Source organism: Bubalus kerabau, chromosome 12 (assembly GCF_029407905.1).
Source record: "Bubalus kerabau isolate K-KA32 ecotype Philippines breed swamp buffalo chromosome 12, PCC_UOA_SB_1v2, whole genome shotgun sequence".
In the NCBI taxonomy this organism is placed as follows: Eukaryota; Metazoa; Chordata; class Mammalia; order Artiodactyla; family Bovidae; genus Bubalus; species Bubalus kerabau.
Genome location: NC_073635.1, coordinates 17,387,494 through 17,408,463, shown reverse-complemented (window position 1 = coordinate 17,408,463; position 20,970 = coordinate 17,387,494). Strand labels below are relative to the sequence as shown.

The following is a 20,970-nucleotide window of genomic DNA, read 5'->3' as shown; positions in this document are numbered from 1 at the left end:
CAAATGTCCATCTAGTCAAAGTTACATTTTTTTCCAGTAGTCATGTATGGATGTGAGAGTTGGACCATAAAGAAAGCTGAGCGCCAAAGAATTGATGCTTTTGAACTGTGGTGTTTGAGAAGACTCTTGAGAGTCCCTTGGACTACAAGGAGATCAAAGCAGTCAATCCTAAAGGAAATCAGTCCTGAATATTCATTAGAAGGACTGATGCTGAAGCTCCAATACTTTGGCCACCTGATGTGAAGAGCTGACTCACTAGAAAAGACCCTGATGCTGGGAAAGATTGAGGGCAGGAGGAGAAGGGGATGACAGAGGATGAGATGGATGGATGGCATCAATGACTCGATAAACATGAATTTGAGTAAACTCCAGGAGATGGTGAAGGACAGGGAAGCCTGGTGTGCTGCAGTCCATGGGGTCGCAAAGAGTCGGACACAACTGAGCGACTGAACTGAACCGAACTTCCTCAGCGATAGAATAGAGTGCTTAGAGTATCCATGTCAGAGTTTTGAATTTTAAATGAGATCACCTTCACAGATTAGCCAGTGCCTGGTGCATATGAAATGCTCAATAAACAGTAACTACTGTATTATTGTTGCCATATTTCTACATATTTTAAACATAGCATTTGGAAGTTAAAAAGAAGCACTTTCGCCAGACTTCCCTGGTGGTCAGGGCTAGGCCTCCATGTCCCCAATGCAGCAGTCCAGGGTTCAATCCCTGGTAGGGGAAATGGATCCTGATGTCACAACTAAGAGTTTATGAGCCACAATGAAATCCTACATGCCACAACACAGACGGGAGATCCCCAGGGTCCCAGCTAAGACAAGTGCAGCCAAATAACTGAACACATATTGAAAACAAAACAAAACCAGCACTTTCTTCCCATCCTTCCTTCTCAGACCTTGAACTGGGCTAAGGCGATGGCAGGAGTCCTCCTTGATTTGCTCTTCTTCCATGATGTTTGACATTGGCACGTTGAGGCTAACAGCGTCTTCATCAGAAGGCTGAAAAGAAACGAGGCACTGTCTGATTCCAGGGAGAAGTGTTATCAAGGCAGATTAAGAGAATGTTTCGCGATCAAAAAAAAAGTACTGTGATTCTCACAAACGTAGTACTGATTAAAAGAGACCAAAGGACAATGCCACTAAAACATAAATTCAAAGACGGGCAAAATTAATCTATGGTGTTTGAAGTCTGGATAGTGGCTGCTCTTGGGTTGGGGGGTGGGTTCATGAGGGGGTCTTCCTGGGTGGCTGGTACAGTTCTCTTCCTCTAACTAGGAACTGTTTGTATGAGTGTGCTCGCTTGTTCAAAATTCATCAAGCTAACACACACATACTTCTCTGTACGTACGTTTTGATTAGAAAATTTTTCAGGCACCTAATGATATTTTCTAATCTAAGAGTCAGGACGCTGAGAAGGACTGGATAACACCTGACAGAATAAAGAAATAACTGGAAATCCACTACCAAGCTAGCCCTAAGTCTAATCGATCGCTATCATGGTAATGGTGCTCTGAGATCTGACAACAATTCTGATTTACCAAAAGTACATTAAGGCTTCATGGGGCCAAATACAGAGAGCAGGCAGCCAGCCCCTGAAACACCTCATTTATTCACAGTGCATCTTACACACAACATCAAGCTTCAGTTTATTTCCCTGTTTAGGTAGAGGAAGCTGTTTTAAATATAGTTTAAATATAGTACTTAAAAGGAACATGGGTTCTGTGCAATTTTCAGAATAATGCTTCTATTTAGTAATCAGACTTGGTTCTCCCTTGGGCTCTTGTTTCCCACACTAACTGATGAAGCTTGTTCAGATAATCTATGATTCTGTCACATGTGAACCATGAAGCCTCATGTATTTTCCTATGTCTCCGCTTTAGCCTCACTATTTCATGAAAAGCTTTTCCAATCACAGGGATTAGGAACCCCCACAAGTTCAGGTGACTGTGGCTTGCTCCTAAACTCCCGAGGCTGTGACTTGTACCACACCGTGCTCGTCTTACTTTTGGACACACGCACAGACTGTTCAGAAACTGGCAGAAAACAAATGTGCATTTCATTCATTACCCAGCTCCTTACTGGGCCTCACATTTGTTTTCTGCTTGTTTATCTGAGTAACAAATGTTAAAATTAATCGGACAATGGCAACAGCCAAAGAGGGGGATGAGGTGTGAATTCTGAACCCCACAAGGAGATATTAAGTAGGGAGCAGGATTGACTGACCACAGATGATAACATATTCGCCAAATAAAGTGAAAATAAAAAGTTACATAGAATAATTCACAACCTTTATCCGTGTAAAACACACATTTCTTGGAGGTGTTCTCAGGTAATGAGACTACCATGTGCAATAAACAGGAAGAAAAAAGCCAAAGAGAAATGTGCACACTTTATTCTATTGAACGTAATCTTTTCTGCAGTCCTTCCTTCTAATCCTCCTCCCACCTTTAAAAACTTAGCAAAATTCTAAGATATGCATCTAGTTAAAAAGGAGAAAATAAACCTTTGGCCTCCTTTTAGAATATTAGCATCCTACTTATACCAAGTGGGAACAAAAGGATAATGAAGTTCTTTGTTTAATGTTTTATTAATGAACTTAATTATCCCTAGAAGACAGACAAAGGATAAAGCAGAGTCTGTTTTAATTTAATAGAAAATAAGCTCGGGTGAGTAATTTCTGAAACAATGGGCTATTTCAGGGGACTTATGAGTTTTAATACAGCTAAGGGAGCTGAATTAAATAAAACTTACAAAGCAATGTGTTGAGTATTTTTTCCCCCAGGGAACCACAGTAAACTACTCATGTAGGTTCATAAGGGTAATTTCATTTTATAGATATTAGCCTTCTTTTTCTGCCTATAAACTCTTCTTCCTTTTGAAACATTCTATATTAGAAAAATATTAAGGCATACTAATTTTTAATATATTGCCTTATGAAATATTTTGTGGGAAATAAATTTAAATATTTTAGCTACATATTAAATCTCAAATGCCTAAAGAGAACTGGGAAAAGGCAATTTTCCTGGATTTATATATACAAAGAGTAAAAATTCAGATTTCTTAGAGTAACTGAGCTACTAATCACATCTTAAAAGAGTATTATCAGTCGCTAAATCGTGTTTGACTCTTTTGTGACCTCATGGACTGTAGCCCACTAGGCTCCTCTGTCCATGGAATTCTCCAGGCAAGAATACTGGAGTGGGTGGCCATTTCCTTCTCCAGGGGATCTTCCCGACCCAAGAATCAAACCCATTTCTCCTGCATTGGCAGGCTATTCTTTATCACTGAGCCACCAGGGAAGCCCTTAAAAGAGTATTACAATGGTTCATAATTCAATAACCACAAAAACTCAGTGTGTGAGTGTGTATGCATGTATCGCTCAGTCCAACTCAGTAAATTCCCTCAAAAAGGGAAGGCATCATGATGTGTGTGTGTGTGCGTGTGTGTGTGAAGGCATCATGATACATCCACCCCTAGCCCAGCTGTCCCTCTTAGCTCTGCTGGTCAAGAAACCTCATGTAATTTATTAGTGAAAGAGTTTGGGAACCTAACAAACTATATATATAAAAAATGTTCTAAATGAGTTATTTATAACCACTTTACAAAACTCTAGTGTGGGAGGCTTCTTAAGTCACAAATCACCAAACTTTTATCCAATATTATCTGAAAAGAACACAATCTAAGACTTTCCGAAAAACAAATATTGCTGTAAAAATTATGGCTACTCAAAAATGCATTTCCTGTGGGGAAAATGCAAAGTACATTTGATTGCTTAACATTTATGCAGGCATATTAACAGCTTTTTCCTAAGTTACTCTGTCATTTAAAAACAAACACTGATATTTATAAAAATACTTCCTGGGTACTTGCACACCACTTAGTCATTTTATAATATTTATTAAGCATGCAAGAATATTCTGGACAACGTAAGGAGGGTGGGAGGAGGGGAAGGAGACAGGGACTCATATTCCTGAGACATTTACAAAATATTAAAGATGCAGAAAAAACTAACAACAGTTAATATTTATAGAACACTTGGAAAATTTCAAATAACTTTCACAAACTTTATCACATGTTCTCAAGCAATTGCCTTTATCCAAGAGTCCAGTGAATGCAAGTAGATATACCCAGAGGCACAGAAGGAAAAGAATCTGATCCCGAACTTTACCTCTGTGGCAGATAATCGCTTGTCTCCGTTATCACTCCCAACGCCCGAATCAGAATCCTTCTTGCTGGGTTATACGCCATCGATATTGAATTCATTTAGAAAAGAATCAAAATGACAAAGTTCAAAACAACATATATCAACTTATATCAAAATAATGACTTTGTTACATAAATTTTTATTATTATCCAAAGGCAACAAATCAGATGAATATTAAAGGATATTAAGACAAGGCCCAACTTAGGCTTCCCTCATAGCTTAGTCGGTAAAGAATCTGCCTGTAATGCAGGAAACCAGGGTTCGATTCCTGTGTCGGGAAGATCCCCTGGAGGAGGAAATGGCAACCCACTCCAGTATTCTTGCATGGAAAATCCCATGGACAGAGAAGCCTGGCAGGCTACAGTCCCTGGGGTTGCAAGAGTTGGACACGACTTAGCAACTAAACCACCACCACCAAGACAAGACCCTAATGAAAATCAGATACTTGAATGGTCTGTTGGACAATTTTTAAATTTAATTAATTAGTTAATTTATTTTTGGCCTCACCACCGACACATGAGATCTTAGTTCCCTGACTGGGGATTGAACCAGCAACTCCTGCATTGGAAGAGCAGAGTCTTAGCACTGGACCAGAAGGGAAGTCCCTGTACTGTCTAAATAGAATGTAAAATAAATTCCTTGTGTCCGGAGTTTCATGGATTTACATTCTACCTGAGTGGCCCATTTTTTAATCAGATAACAAATTTTCTTATTTTATTAATTCTAGCATATAAAAAAGTAAAATCTGTCAGTTGCTCTTACCTCTTATGTTATGAAATGTCCTAACTTTCAATAATTCTGTAAACTTTTATCCAGTGACTAAATAAATTTGACAATATGTTTAAAACAATAAAATAATACTTCTTTTAAGCATTATATAAAGGTATCATTAAGGTAGGCTGAGATCTTAAGTCACTGTATTTACTTTTTAGTAAAAAGTTCAGGAAATATTTCTGCAACGAATACATCTCAAAAACAACCTGCATGTCTACAAGTGTGTTCAGTGTGAGAATTCTGTTCTCTGAAAATTCAAGGCCCAATTTATGCCACAAAACGGTCAAGGACACACGAAATGATTCTAAAGTTCCCATTCTAAACAGAAAATGGCAAAAACCATGCACAGTGCATTTTTAAAAGACAATTAAAAAAATAAAGCCTGCACTGTTTCTTAACAATGTTCCAGAAGCACAGTAAAAATTAACTTAGAAAACCGTGTCTCAGTTTGATACATTTGTTCGAACTGCTAAGTAAAATATACATACATTCAAATTATAGATCTTATTTACAAGCCTATACATAAACAGGTGTGTATATACATGGGCACACACACATAAGCAGCACTCAAGAAGGACTGATTATTGATTAGAAGGTAGATGAGATTGAAAGATGACAAAATATTATCAACATTATCAATTTTCCCTTTCTTATTCCAAAAGTGGCTGAGATCTGATGTATTTTACTGGGAGTGTGTTGGGCTAAGCAAATTCTAAATGGGGCTTCCAGTCGAGGGTTTTCATACTCACCCGTCTTCCACCTGCTGGTGTAAATGTGGCCGTTCCATGGTGTGGAGATAAAGGGAGTCTGTTGTCTTAATCTGGCATGCTTGGATGCTCAGATATTTGAATATATGCACTTTGCCCTTGGTGCAAATCTAAGGGAAAATTAATAATAAGTAGCTCCTTTTTTAAAGACAAAACAATAGCAAACATCAGACATCTCACTCCGTATGTCTTAGTTTTTGCATTTTCACTTTAAGTAATATGTCAACAGCGATCAACAAACTTGACGTCTCCAAAACAGGTAAGATTTTAAGGCAATCATCTCCTCAAATTCTACCTGAATAGGAAACTGTGCTCAAGAAATTTCTTGTTTCTTTGCACTAAATTGCAAAATTTTAACAGAAATATATTTATGTAAAAATAGTGTAAAACATATGTATGTCATATGACTGACATAGAAATGTTCCAATTCTGAAAGTGTGTACATTTAATTTTGTTGTCACATAGTTTAATATTTGAGCTTGAATCTTGTCTCTAAATAACTGACAGTCATATTTTAAAATGGTCAAACTCCATTTTTCAGCTAACTTTAAAGACTCTATTACTCCTTTCATAAACCATACACTCCATGAAAAAAGTTTCAAATGCACGCACAAATGATCCAATACAACTGAGTAAGTGAAATAATCAAACATCATAATTCTGGAGTTGCAGTGACCAGAACAGCGAGGTCAATGCTGATAAACAATCTGATGTCACAGAAGATGACATATTGTAGTCAGATGTACCCGAGGTTTCAGTTTTTAAAACACTGTGACTGTTTATGCTCATGTCTCACAAATTAATTCTGCAGAATATAAAAAAAAATGGTTCTGCTGAGAGTTGCTTAGGTGCTACTGATAACACACCCCACCTCCCCCAGCAGCAACAACTCTGCTGTGAGATCCCTCACCTGTGCTGGAGGAGACTGCAAAGGGTTATTCTCAAGCAGTAATACTTGCAGTTGTTTCATCTCTCTAAAACAAATGGGAATCACGAGCACTTTATTGCAGGAAAAGTCAAACTTTACCAAGGGAAGATCTACTAGTTCTAAAAAAACAGGGGAAAAAAAAAAAAAGAAAAGAAAAAAACTCAGAAAGCAACAAGATTAAGTGGCTAAACATTCAAAAAAGTTTCTGCTTATCAGGAAATATATCATTTAGCATAATTAAAATCAAGTTCTGCATGAAGAATATACATTATGTTTATATTGCATTGACCAAAAAGTCCGTTTGGGTTTAAGCAAAACTAAAAAACATGTTTTTCATTTTCATCAAGAACTTTATTGAACAACATACTCAGGAACCAAACAAACTTTTTGGCCAGCTCAATATAACATTTTACTAAAGAAGAGAGGAAAGCTTTCACTGGGGGCCCAAAAGTTTTAATTTATTGTTAGTTCTGATAAGAGCTGCAAACGCTATACATGTACAACATCTATTGTTTAAAAAGGCTTTTTTTCCAGCAAAACAATCACATAAGCCACACCACACCAAGACATGCTTATGTTTTAACTTCCAACTGTTTTCAAACAGCTTGCTAGCTTATGAATAACATGCTAATTATAACATATCCTTATGTATTCTGTGTATGTGGGTTGGCAGAATCTCAGAACAAGTTACTAAAAATATGTTCATGATTGTTTAACACCACTTTAAAAAAATAAATGCTATCAAATTTGGAATTTTGCAACAGACCCTGTAATTCTGATTTGATTAGGCTTTATTCTACTGCTTTAAAAGAGGTCTTCTGTAGCTCCACAAACAAGACAGAACATTATATTTAGCATAAAATCCCCACCCAGTGGCATAGCAAACACTCAGTAATTTCAAGCATTCAAACCGACATTGGCAGCTGCAAGAAACGAACTCAAATATATTCCATAGAGCAAAGAGGCTGAGCAATGCCAGACATGTAGGGTGACACGGGGCAAATCACTAAGATCTCTGTACGAGAGGCGACAGAGGGTTCATTTCAGAACGGGCCTCACCACGTTTGTTATGAAATCTGGTAAGGGATGATATGCAGTGCTTTCAAATACTCAAGGAGTTCTCAAGCAGATGAAGGTCAGGGACTATAGGAAGAAGAGGAACCAAAGGCAGGACCTTGAGAAAGTATTCCTAATAACACTATCCCTCCACTCCCCCTGTACTGCCTGAGGGCTTTCACATTACTCAGCTGGACTACTTCATGTTCCACCAACAGAAGCTTAGCAACTGATCCCTTTTCTGAAGTCAGCTTGCTCTGGGTGTGGAGGGACATTCCCTCTTTCATACCTTAGTGAACTGCTCTATATTAAACAAGAGTCATGAGACTGAAATGCTGGGACAGTGAACAGGGTCATCGCTCATCAGCTCCCACACTCAGGTCCATGATAGGCAGGCAGTTGTGTAAGAGAAACCCAGGATGTGTATGTTTTTTAATTGGACTATAGTTGATTTACAACATTGTATTTCAGGTGTACAGCAAAGCAATTCGGTTATACATACGTATGTATGTATATATAAGACCCTGATGCTGGGAAAGATTGAAGGCAAAAGGAGAACGGGGCAGCAGAGGATGAGACTGGTTAGATAGCATCGCTGACTCAATGGACATGAATTTGAGCAAACTCTGGGAGATGGTGGAAGACAGGGGAGCCTGACATGCTGCAGTCCCTGGGCTCACAGAGTCAGAAACGACTTAGTGACTGAACAACTACTATATGTTTTTTCAGACTCCTTTCCCTTATAGTTTATTACAAGATACTGAATATACTTCCCTGTGCTATAGAGCAGGGCTCTGTTGTTTATCTATTTTATATATAACAGTGTGTATCTGCTAGTCCCAAACTCCTAATTAATCTTCTGGTAACCCTAAGTTTCTTTTTTTATGTCTGTGAGTTTATTTCTGTTCTGTAAATAAATTCATTTGTATCTTCTTTTAGATTCCACATATAAAAGCGTTATCATAAGGTATTTGCATTTCTCTGTCTGACTTCACTAATCTCTAGGTTCATCCCTGGTGCTGCAAACAACATTATTTCATTCTTATTCGTGGCTGAGTAATATTCCATCATATATATGCACCACATCTTCTTTATCCATTCATCTGTTGGTGGACAGTCAGATTGCTTCCATGTCTTGGCTATAGTACATAGTACTGCTGTGAACATTAGGGTGCATATATCTTTTCTAATCAGAATTTTTGAAATCTAATTCAAGCTGGATGTGTATTTTTTTAAATTGCCCCCAAGGAATTCTCTGCTCAAACCCATCTCTCTGACCAATAGCAGGACAAGTGACCTTCCCCAGGCCTCACTTGTCCCAGCTGCCTTGATGAAGTGCTTGGACAGCAGTGGGAGGTAGGCAGGAGGTGAGCCCTGGGACTGCATGGAATCAAGAAACTTAAAAGGAAGAGCTCTTTCCACTTCATAGTTTGTTTCTAAAAACAGAGCTGAGAATTAGGGGGACTACATATAAAAAGAATATCTCTTTGCTGTAACTTCCAGTAATATGAATCCATCTCTCCAATGGTTGACTCGACTCTCACCAAGTTAGCTTGGCAAATCAGGATGGAGTTTAGCCAGACTCTGGCTCTTCAACAAACTGCCACTTAAAATGAAGACTTTTAAGCAAGACTAGGAGAAGGAAATGGCAACCCACTCCAGTGTTCTTGCCTGGAGAATCCCAGGGACGGGGGAGCCTGGTGGGCTGCCGTCTATTGGGTCACACAGAGTAAGACACGACTGAAGTGACTTAGCAGCAGCAGAGAGAAGATACAGCAGAAGGGGAAAGAAGGTGACTTAAAGTAAAAGACGGGTTTTATAATGACTGTTCCTTTTAGTGCCTGTTGGGGACACAATTACCATCTTAGTTTAGGAACGCAAGAACCCGATAGTTTCACAAGGAAATGGAAGACAAAATGGTAACTCTGCTCAGAAAAGGTCAAAAGAATAGGAAAAGGGGTGGTAAGAAATAACAAATAAAAATGAATCCCACTGCTCTCTGTCCACTGCAAAGAGAAGCAATGAATGACTGCCTTAACACTCTTGTCTGTTCTGGTCCCGGAAAGTACCAAGTCAGAGTCTCCCCGCTGCATTAGGAAAAACACCATAAAACTGATCTGGGCAATAAGGCCACAAATGTTTCCCCTGCTCCTCAGATTGAAAGTATATGAGGAGGGATACTAAAGAGGAAAAGTAAATGAGTAAATACTAAAAGTCATTAAATTCACTGCCTCAGAGCATAATCAATGCTCTTTTGTTAACAGAGTTCTCCAGAGTGAAGCAAAAAGACACTTGATATTCAGGAAATTTTTTTTAAAAAAAGATTTTCCAGTAAACTAAAGCTTTAGCTCTCGGTGTTTATTAAAATGTGGAACCTGAGAAAACAGAATTATGGAAAGCATAGGAATTTGTAACCGATCTTTTCAGAAGGAATGTTTTTAAGTTAAGAGAGAGCAAGGAACAGTGTCAGAAACAAATCTCTTGATTTTACAGATGCACTTTCTTCCCTCATGTTTCTATTACAGAAAACTGTGGAATGATTAAATTAAAAAAAAGAAGAGTTCAATAATTAGTGATGATTTCTCAATAATTAACATAAGAGCTTAAGTTTAAATGAAAGTTTTCCTTAATGCTATGAAAGGTTATATGCTTACAGATTTGCTGTCTATATAATAAGTTTTTCCTTTGTACTTGCTCAAACCAAGGAAACAATTTCATCCATTGAGAAGTAGAACTGCATAATGACAAAATGAAAAAATTACTGTTTTTATGCCAAGTCATCTCAAGTAATAAAGTGATAAATCTTTATGCTTAGTTTCTAATGTTCCTTCTTTAAAATACTAGTCAGGATGAGAAAGGTGAAGATGGAAGATAACACTAAAAGCAGATGACATTTTATAAAGTTCTTTCCCTTTCATTAGCTCCATTTTCTTGCTTTGAATAACGAAGCATTTCAAGCCAAAGATCATGAAACAGGAACAGAATAATAAAAATCAGGCAGTTCTAAAATAGCTGTGTGAGGGTCAGATTAACCAAATGCCATTTCCAAATAAACACTTTAGCTTTGAGATATATTTGCAAATGTAAATTTGAAATTGGGCATGGCCAGTGTGCTCATATGAAAAATGACAGAAACCAGTGTCATCTTGGAAAACTAGAATATGTTCTGGAGAACCCATTCAACATCACATTGTTCATCAACTCATCCCTGATTCAGGTCCAAATGAGGATCTCAAAATGTGAAATTCAGATCCAGCACCACCTACAAGGCTGCTTATCAAAGTTCTTAATGGCCTAACACTTCTGAATATATATATCTTTAATTTTTTATTTACTTTTATTATATGAAGTAAAGTTGACTGACAATTTTTTTGTATTGAGTATCTTTTTACTTGAACCTCAACACAACATCATATCAGAGGGCATAATATGGAAGCCCAGAGACGCAGAGAAGCGTTTGCCTGAGTCTGGCTCCTAGGCGGTGCTATCTGCAGGGCTCCAAGTTCGTGCTCAGTCTTTGGGGACCTGAGTCTCTAGAGCCATCCTTGCTCCAAGTTTCAAGAAATTCACCAAAACAACTAGAGCTGAGGGTCCAAATTTCACTTCAGGGGGCACACCCTTGCCTGAAGCATGGATCCAAGACATCCTTGCTCCAGGCTTCAAGAAATTCTTCAAAACCACCAGAGCTAGGGGTCCAAATTTCACTTCAGCAGAGGCACACCCTGGCCTGAAGCATGGATCCGAGACACAAGGTGAATCCTGGACCTGCAGGACCAAGCATAGCAGCTAACTGTTGGCTGGACAGTTGAGGACATCGCACGTCCACACCAACAGCAACTCATGCTGCCTCCTGATAGCAGCTGGATTCTGTGCCCCCCAAACTCCTATGTTGGAACCGTGACCTCCCCCAAGTTCCTCAGAATGTAACTGTATTTGGAGGCAGGCAGGGCTTTTAAGGGGTAAGTGAGTTAATGGGGTTATTAGGGAAGGAGGGTCCTAACCCAATATGATGGGTGTCCTCACAAGAAGAGGAGGTTAGGACACACACACAGTGGGAAGTCGGCATGAAAACGCAGGGACAAGATGGCCCCTGCAAGCCAAGGAGAGAGGCCTCTGAAGAGACAAAACCGACCAGAACTATGACCTCAGACTCACAGCTTCCAAACTGCAGGAAAATACATTTCCATTGAGTGACATTAAATACATTTCCACTGAGTGACATTAAGTGACTCAGTCCTTGGTACTTTGTTATGGGAATCTGAGCAAACTAACACCACACACACACACACACACACACACACGGCTTTATACGGGGGAATGATTTTGTTACTGAAACCCTTGACTAAAATTACAACGTGAATGTAACTTCTCTGTTATCTACACATGAAATTCAAATTATAATTAATAGGTACACACAAACATGACTGGATTTACCTTCACAAAGGTTATTAAAAAATAATAAAATCTTCTGTTTGATTCATTTTCCCCTCTATTTTTGTTTGTTTGTTGTTGTTTTTTTTTTTACCTTGTGGTAAAACTTTAAGGTAATTTCTTCTGACATTCAGTTCTCGTAGGGATTTCAATTGCCCTATCTGCTGAGGCAGGGCTGTGATCTCGTTGCAGCTGACGTCCTGCATCGCAAACAAAAAGACAAACAATAAAGGCCTTTCACTGGGAAATCAAGCATTTCAGGGGAAATCTCCTTAAGGAATTTAAATATTAGGATAACTATACAGGTACATTTATATATTGGTCTCCAGGTCCGAGGCCAAGTGAGGCTTAGCACAGAGAAAAAGAAGAAAGTACAATGTTTTAAAAACATCCTCTGGGGAGAGAAAAGGTGAAAAGAGGCATGTTTGTAGCCTTTGGTAGCTACTCTTGGGCTGCTGCATTTACGTGCTTCAGTCTTACTTAATTCTCACAACAAATCCATGGGACAATATTACTGGCCTAATATGCACAGATCAGAAACATGAGGCCCGGGAAAGCTCTGTCAATTGTCCAAGGCTTGCAGAGTAAACACTCAGAACCAATTCCCAACCCACTGTTCAGCCACTACCCTACCTCACCAGAGGCTCACAATGTACAGTGTATAACTATGTATATTAATGCATTGTTTAGATATGTTATTTATTTTAAATGTAATTCTTATCAGAAGGCTGAAAACTTTGGACTGGAACATGTTTATAAACATTTACAAGCACGACTGTGGAGGATGGAGACTGTGTCTTCTCTGCCTTGGAAAAAATAATACTCCACTGGCAATCGACAAAGGTCCATCTGGTGAAGGCTACGGTTTTTCCAGTGGTCATGTATGGATGTGAGAGACGGACTATAAAGAAAGCTGAGCACAGAAGAATTAACGCTTTTGAACTGTGGTGTTGGAGAAGAATCTTGAGAGTCCCTTGGACTGCAAGGAGAGCCAACCAGTCAATCCTAAAGGATATCAGTCCTGAATATTCATCAGAAGCATTGGTGCTAAAGTTGAAACTCCAATCCTTTGGCCACCTGATGCGAAGAACTGACTCATTGGAAAAGACCCTGATGCTGGGAAAGATTGAAGGCGGGAGGAGAAGGGAACAACAGAGGATAAGATGGTTGGATGGTATCACCCGTGCGACGGATAGGAGTTTGAGTAAGCTCCAGGAGTTGGTGATGGACAGGGAAGCCTGGCGAGCTGCAGTCCATGGGGTCGCAAAGAGTCAGATACAACTGAGCAACTGAACTAAACTGAATCATTGATTAGAACCACCTGGACACATGCAAAATGGTGGCCATGATATCTTTAATCTTCTATCGTATTATCATCCCTAAACCCACTCTTCCTCTTGTCCCTGGTAGCTCTGCCCTGCTCTGCCCTGCCCTCCACCTCCCTCACCCCAGCCACCCACTTAGTCCAGACTAGCAGCATCTCTCAGCCAGACACTATAATGGTCTCCTGGTTGTCTGCAAGCATCCAGCTCCTCCTTGGATCCATCCTACACACAGTGAAGATTTACAGCCTGAACTTCACCATGTCATCCACCAGCTCAAACATCTGCAGCAGCTCCTTAGAAACTCTAGGATAAAGTACCAAGCTCAAAACCGCTCAACTGTTTGCCTCCTCCTGTAAGCCCCCGAGCTCCTAGATGGAAGAGACTATTTCTTAGCCACTTTGATCTCCTGGTGCCAAGCAGAATGCCAGGTAGAAAGTACAAGATCAATAAATATTGGATAAAACGTCTTAAGCTGCTTTATGTTGATGCTCCATGACGCTGCACTTTATTCTGTCTCTGGCTGGGAGCCCAGGAGGCCCCAATACACACACCAAACTTCTTGAAGGTCTTGCTTGGTGTCACAGAACCATAGGTATATTTGGACTACAAATGATCCCAGTGAGATCAAGTCTGTAAACATCCCACACCACTGCTGAATCTATAAGAAAACTCCCCCTTCACTCGTCCTTTTAGAAGGAACAAAGCCTTGTTTCATAATCACTTATATGAGAGGAACTCATTGACCAGTTCCCTGAAACCCCCAGGCTCTGTGTAACAGCAGGGCTGCACAGAGCACAGTGGATCGCTGTCCTCTGATCCCATCTCTTTTCAATATCCTCAGGTGACCTGCCAATCTGTCGTGGTCATGAAGGTGTTACATGGATATCACTTGATGAAAGGAATAACATCACTCCTACTGAAGGCACTTAAGCTGGGATCTATGAAGTCTGGGCACACACACTGCAATCAGCCCACCATGCTGTTCTGCACTCAGCGGTCTGACTTGGGGTAGAGGCGGGGGGCTGGCAGGTGATAGGTTAAGGACATCAGATGTTTGATGGCATCACCCCCAAGCTGGCTGTTGCTGCATTGCTTCTGGCCCAGAAAAGTCACGCCAAATTTTATGAAAGGCTTCCCTAATGTTTAAAAAAAAAAAAAACCCACAAGCACATCTGCAGAGACATAAAAGTCTAAGGAAGTAATTACATACAGGAGGTCTAGAGATTGGCTCAGTCACTCTTACCCCCTCACTGAGTCAGTAAATTATTCTGCCTTTCTGAATATACTTCCATGTATGAGAAGTGAAAAGTGAAATGCCATCTTTTCCCGATTGCTATAGCACCTCATCAGCCATAGAAGTCAACAACCAAACCCGTGCAATGAACGTTTTATCTTTCTTTGCTTCAACCAAGTTACAAATTCGCAAGAAGTACCATTTTAAAATCTAAGAGCCTTCACAGAAATGGTACACAGGTGAGCCCTAGAAATATATGAAATTAAATTATTTTATTGGACTCAGGATCAGGCACAGTCAGATTGTTGATGGCTGACAGGAAGGGAAGGTCATGGAGGAAGAATTAGTGCGATTATTTTCCACCTTTAAGGAGAATTTATGATGACAGCTGAAATGTTTTTATAAGTCTGTGAATGATTGCATGAGAAAGATACTTTTGCAGAATATGGGAACTGCAGATTTTTCTATGTGAAACTGATGACTTTGAGGTTTCAAACACATGATTTTTAAAAAATCTTTCTCTTAAAACAAGAGAGGTGGGAAGGGCAAGCCAAGAGAAACCAGATATATTTAGGCAGCATTATGAAATAGTCTGAGATAAAATGCATTTTTATTCTACTTTTTTTCTGTATACTATATTCACCTTGCACATTGTTGATTACCACTGGTTAAGTCATGAAATTAAGAGTCTGCTGTTTCCCCAAGCTTCCCTAAATATAATTTAGGGAAGTAAATTACTTCCAAATATATGTTGGAAGTAATTTTTCCAACATATATTTCTAAATGGCTTTATCAAAGAAAGTAGACTCCCCTCAGTTATATTTAAATACTTACTTACCAGCAAGGGAAATGCTTTCTTAATTTATTTTTTTAAAGAACTTCACATAATGTTAACAACAAGCTTTTCCTTCTAACTTACAAGACAGGACATTTGTAGACCATTAGAAACACAAAGTCCAATTGTCCATTCACATTTTGAAGGGTATATGGTGAACGTTCACAGGTTGAGGAGTATATGGTGAACATTCACAGGTTGAGGGGTATATGGTGAAGGTCACATTATTTTAATAACACTCTGCACTGCCATCAGTTACTTCCTGTTCTGCCAAAATAATGAGGGGAAAGCGAGATAAAGACTTTTCACTCTTGTATGATCAATACTGCAAAAACCGTGCTAACCTCTTCCTTCTCAGCTACTAAACTCTGCCCAGTTTTAAAGAGGTTATGAATTCTGTCACAAAAATAAAACCACATAGGTAATTATGTCTTAATTAGTTGGGGAATGAGGAGGAGGACAGAGAGGAAAATAGTCTAGATGTTTTTGGATAAGATACTTCAGGTTAGAAACTAAAAAAGCAACATTCCTAGAATAGCTTGGTTCTTTAGAACATGACTTTCCCCACTTGGTGTAAAAGAAAGTATGTTTTTTGTTTTTGTTTTTTTTAGGGGGGAGAGTTCATTTTTAAAAGATATGATTTAAAAAATAAATTTTAAAAATAAACATTAATGTCCCATATTGCTTCAGTAGTGATAATTTATCAAGTTATAAGTTCCAGATCCAGTAGCTTCTTCAGCTAATCAAATGAATCCCTTCTGAATTGTCTATTAGCCCTAAGCTATGTCTCACAGAATAATTACTGCAAGCTATACAGAAACCATATACTTAGCATTATAATATTGTAAATATACAGAAAGGCCCAAAAGCAAAAATCGTAAATGTGTCATAAATATTTAAATCTATTCTTTTTGAAACAGAAATGAATCTAATCATTATGTATTACATAATCACATAAACACTCAAACTCAAGTTTTATGGGCCAGCCAATTTTCTCATTTAGATTAAAAAAACAAAGAACTTCAGAACTCCAGCAATGACTTAAAATACACGTATTTTCCGCTGGTTAAATCAAAATGCTCCGAAGCAACCCAAAGAAAGACTTTATAAGTTAAGATTCTCATTCATCACAACCCTTCTGGGCAATTACCAAGTCTCTAGAAGGGTTAGAAGCATGTTCAAGATTAATACATTTTAGCTGACTGACTGCTAGTTGCAAACTTACCTTCAGAATGCAAAAATGACAAGGATTTAAAATATTAGCATAGGTTCAAGATTATTAAAGCAGGAAAGGTTCATTTTCAGAATATAACATTTTTAGAAAGACTAGACCTGTTTTTTCAAGTTGTAACTTTTAATGAAAGCCAATATAATTAAGTGTGTCAAGATGATTTTTGGTTAGAGAAGGTTTCCAGGGAGACCAGGCTATGCTGCAAAACTACATGTGGGATTCTCATGAGCTATCTTCCCCTGACTCTTGGGTTTTCAAAATCTTAGTGTTGTTACACTATGGCTTAAGTCATATTTTAAAATCTTGCTCTTTATTTAACAGAAGAAAATGTGAACATTCTAACAGGAAATACAAGCTATTAATATTACTGGCCTCCCATCATGTGGCCATGTCCTTTTGTGGAAATGTCATGGTGTGACTTCCACTGTGCAACTTGAGGGCAATATCTTAACCTCTCTGTTCCTATGTAAAAAGAAGAGATGAGATTATAGATCACTATAGTTTCCTTACAACATCAGGAAAAGCCTTCTACCACATTAGAAATAATGAAGAAATCTGTTGAAAGATAGATACTTAACTGACTTAGGAGTAATGTCGATTTTGAGTTTTTAGCAATCAAAAATCTAAAAGCCTGCAGTAAGAACTTTTTAAAACAAATTGGTATGTTCATTTAAATTCAAAATGTTTTCAAGCAACCTCTGGTATGATAAATTATTACCTCTCAACACTTACTGAGAGTCTCTTTCTAGTATAAAACTCTAGTTCACACCCTTCCACGTCCCCACAAACACATACCTCACCCCCCGGCTCTCCATAAGAAATGCAGAGGTAAAAGCTACAGAAGGGACCTTGAACAGGCCTTGGTTCTCCAATTCTCTAACAGAAACCAGAGGGGCTGGGAGGCATCTGCAGAGACTACGAAAGGACCTAGGATTTGATCAGACATGAATTCCTATCTCCATTACATCTACCTCAGAGACCGGCATGCTGCACAGAAAAATAATAAAGAAGAGATTTTCCTTAGAAGCTGCTCAATACATCCTGTGTCTACTCTATCCTTGAATTCCAACTCTTCACACAACCACACATTTCACACACAAAAAAAGAGGGGGAAAAAAAACAATAGTGTGTCTAACTCAGGGCCAGAAAATGCACCTTCTAGTCAGTTATTACCTGAGTCAGACCCTGTGAGTTTTGGGGTTGAAAAAGCAGGTTTCTAAAACAGTGGTATTATGTTCTCTTACGTGAAGCTAAGCACTGGAAGACAATTTTTACCCATAGCATGAAGACAGGATTCAGAAAAACCAAACGCAAGATGGACCACCTGTGGACCCCAAGGAGTCAGCACAATCAGAGAACCAGTTGAGACCAAAGTGAAAGTGAAGTCACTCAGTGGTGTCCAACTCTTAGCGACCCCATGGACTGTAGCCTACCAGGCTCCTCGGTCCATGGGATTTTCCAGGCAAGAGTACTGGAGTGGGGTGCCATTGCCTTCTCCAGGAGATCTTCCAGGCGAGAGTACTGGAGTGGGGTGCCATTGCCTTCTCCAGGAGATCTTCCCGACCCAGGGATTGAACCCGGGTCTCCCGCATTGTAGGCAGACGCTTTACCGTCTGAGCCACCAGGGAAGATAGTGACCTTTGACAAATACCCCATAAAAGGTTCTCAAATTATTGTGTTCTTTGTGTGCCTGTCTTCTGCAGAGCCATCTGTTAATTATAACATGGCTTCATACAGTATTTCCCACCAAATATTTAATATACCTTATCCTTCAGGTATGATCTGACAAGTAAAAAAAAAAAAACAAACAAACAAACAAAAAAACACAACAAAAGACAAGTTTGAAGGATCTTTAAGAATAAAATGATGTTTAGTCAACTCAAGAGAAGTCTATTGACCCTTGCGCCTGGCTTGTGGTCCCTCAAGGAGGAGACTCTCACAGACACCGTCCCTTTGTACCACACCCTGTTTTTGTAACATTTTCCCTGCTGTTTATGGCCTGCCACAACTTTAATGGGAAAACCACTGCAAGTTGAAACAGGGAAGCTCCACAGAAAGAAACCACGGCTTCTCTCCACTAGAGGTTTGCAATCCAGATGAGGGCCTGGTGAGCTCAGCCGCCGTTGTGCCGTGCAAAGGTTTCAGTTTTCACTCCAGCTTCACCACATCGTAGCCCCATGCCTTTGGGTAAGTAATTCTGAAACCCAAACTTGTCTGGGAAAGGTAGACAGGATATCCACCTTGCTGGGCGATTGTCAAGATCAAATGAGAGAACACATGTCAAATATACCCAGCGAAGTGTGTGGCATACAATGTAAGTGCTCAGTGAATGCCAGTGCCGTGTATCTGTCCCTGATAGAAAGAACATGCAGATATAAAGACTTAACAAAGGAACACAGACTGCTACAGCTCTAAGGAGACAAGCAGTATAGAAGTAATGCAGTGCTTTACTTTAAGGAGGTCAAAAAGTCCTACATCATTCCCATCAGAAATGATGCTTTGAGGCACAAACTCAATAGAGCTTAGGCTCAGGCTCCCTAAGTTTTCCAGCACCTGAAATGATGCGTTAATCCATCCTGGCCTCTCCTGTGGATTTAAGGAAAAAAAAAAAATCTCAGAAGTACTTCTTAATTGAAAGTCTTCAGGGAAGGAGGAAAAATTGCTTATCCATATCTTCGCACAATCACTAAATGCCAATGCTTTGTGTTTTAAGATTCTTAGGTAACTGATATATTCAGGAAGGTAAGATACTGTATTCCAACTCCTCTCAAAAATCAGAGAGGGCACCTCCTTTCTTACAGATGGCCACAGCGCATTCATTTTTGTCTTTTAAGCCAATGGTGACTCTTGGAAGAGAAGAGTTTACAACTCAGTTTAGGATACTCTTTGAGTCTAACATGAACATTTTCAAAATATTTCTTCCAAAATAGTTAAACAATGCTCAGAGCCTAATAATAAACTGTGAGATTTTTATCAGCACTTAGGTGGCTTCATGTAGCCTGAATGCTTGGGGAGCTCCCAAAATTTTCTTCTTCTTTTTTTTTTTTTTGCAAGTTGGTTACTATGTAACTACAAAACAGGAGCCTCCCATGCAATTCCAGAATTATTTCAGGCTCCCCAGGGAATTTTTTTTCCCAACTGATAGCTAAAAATCCTCTGATGTGGTTACCTATAGTATCAGAACTATTTTAAGCAAAGAGATATGAAAGATAAATAAGAACGGATGGCAACCAGTCATTTTTAGTCTGTGACCTTAAGCAAGGCCAGTCACCCTTTGTGGTTAAATAATGGCAACTTATTAAATATTCATCAACTTTGCAAATAAATGCTTTTTGCAAAGATCATGCTTGCTCATAGAGCAGAAAGAGCACAGAATACAGGGTTGCCCAAGAAGGGTGACCATGAGGCATATGCGGCTACTGGCCAAGAGAAGTGTGGCCAGTCCAACCTGTGTTGGATGTGCTGCCAGGGGAAAATACACAGTTGACCTTAAAAACTTCGGATGAAAGAAAGGCTGTAAAATATCTCATCCATTTTATATTGTAGAGATGCTGAAACAATATTTTGGCTATCTAAGGTTAACTAAAATATGCTGTAAAGATGACTTTCACTTGCTTCTGTTCTTTTAATGTGGCTAATAGTACACTTAAAATGACATTTGCAGAAGAACAAATATTGTGTGATATCACTTATATGTGGAATCTAAAAAAAAAAAAAAAGGTACAAGTGAATTTATTTACAAAACAGAAATAGAGTCACACATGTAAAAAACAGTCTTATGATTACCAAGGGGGAAAGGGGAGGATGGATAAACTGGAAGACTGGGACTGGGATAGGTACACACTACTAAATATAAAATAGATAACTAATAAGGACCTGCTGTACAGAACAGGGAACTCTACTCAGTACTCTGTAATGACCTATAATAGGAAAAGAACCTTAAAAAAGAGTGGATATATGTATAGCTGATTCACTTTGCCATACAGCAAAAAGTAGTAAATCAACTATATCCCAATTTTTTTTTTTAAGGCAAAAACAAAAAATAAAATGACATTTGCTGCCTGCATAGTCTTTTCACAGAACCGTGCTGACTGAGTGCATTTCTGTTTGGGTTGTAAGTCAGTTACGCCAGGGTGACGTTCCAGGCGTCGCTCACCATCTCTCTGCCTTGGATTTC

At 39.0% G+C, this 20,970-nt stretch overlaps 1 protein-coding gene across 5 annotated transcripts in view; it reads right to left on the bottom strand.

Annotated features, from left to right (window-relative positions):
- The window catches only part of LRCH1 (leucine rich repeats and calponin homology domain containing 1), a 218,975-nt gene that overhangs the window by 61,958 nt on the left and 136,047 nt on the right, over window positions 1-20,970 (bottom strand). For all 5 annotated transcript variants that reach the window (XM_055542076.1, XM_055542072.1, XM_055542073.1 and 2 more), the window contains exons 4-8: window positions 12,263-12,368; window positions 6,664-6,800; window positions 5,736-5,863; window positions 4,177-4,240; window positions 905-1,007 (exon numbers count right to left, since the gene is read on the bottom strand). In XM_055542076.1, the coding sequence (XP_055398051.1) occupies window positions 905-1,007; window positions 4,177-4,240; window positions 5,736-5,863; window positions 6,664-6,800; window positions 12,263-12,368 (538 nt within the window). The remainder of the gene's footprint in view (window positions 1-904; window positions 1,008-4,176; window positions 4,241-5,735; window positions 5,864-6,663; window positions 6,801-12,262; window positions 12,369-20,970) is intronic.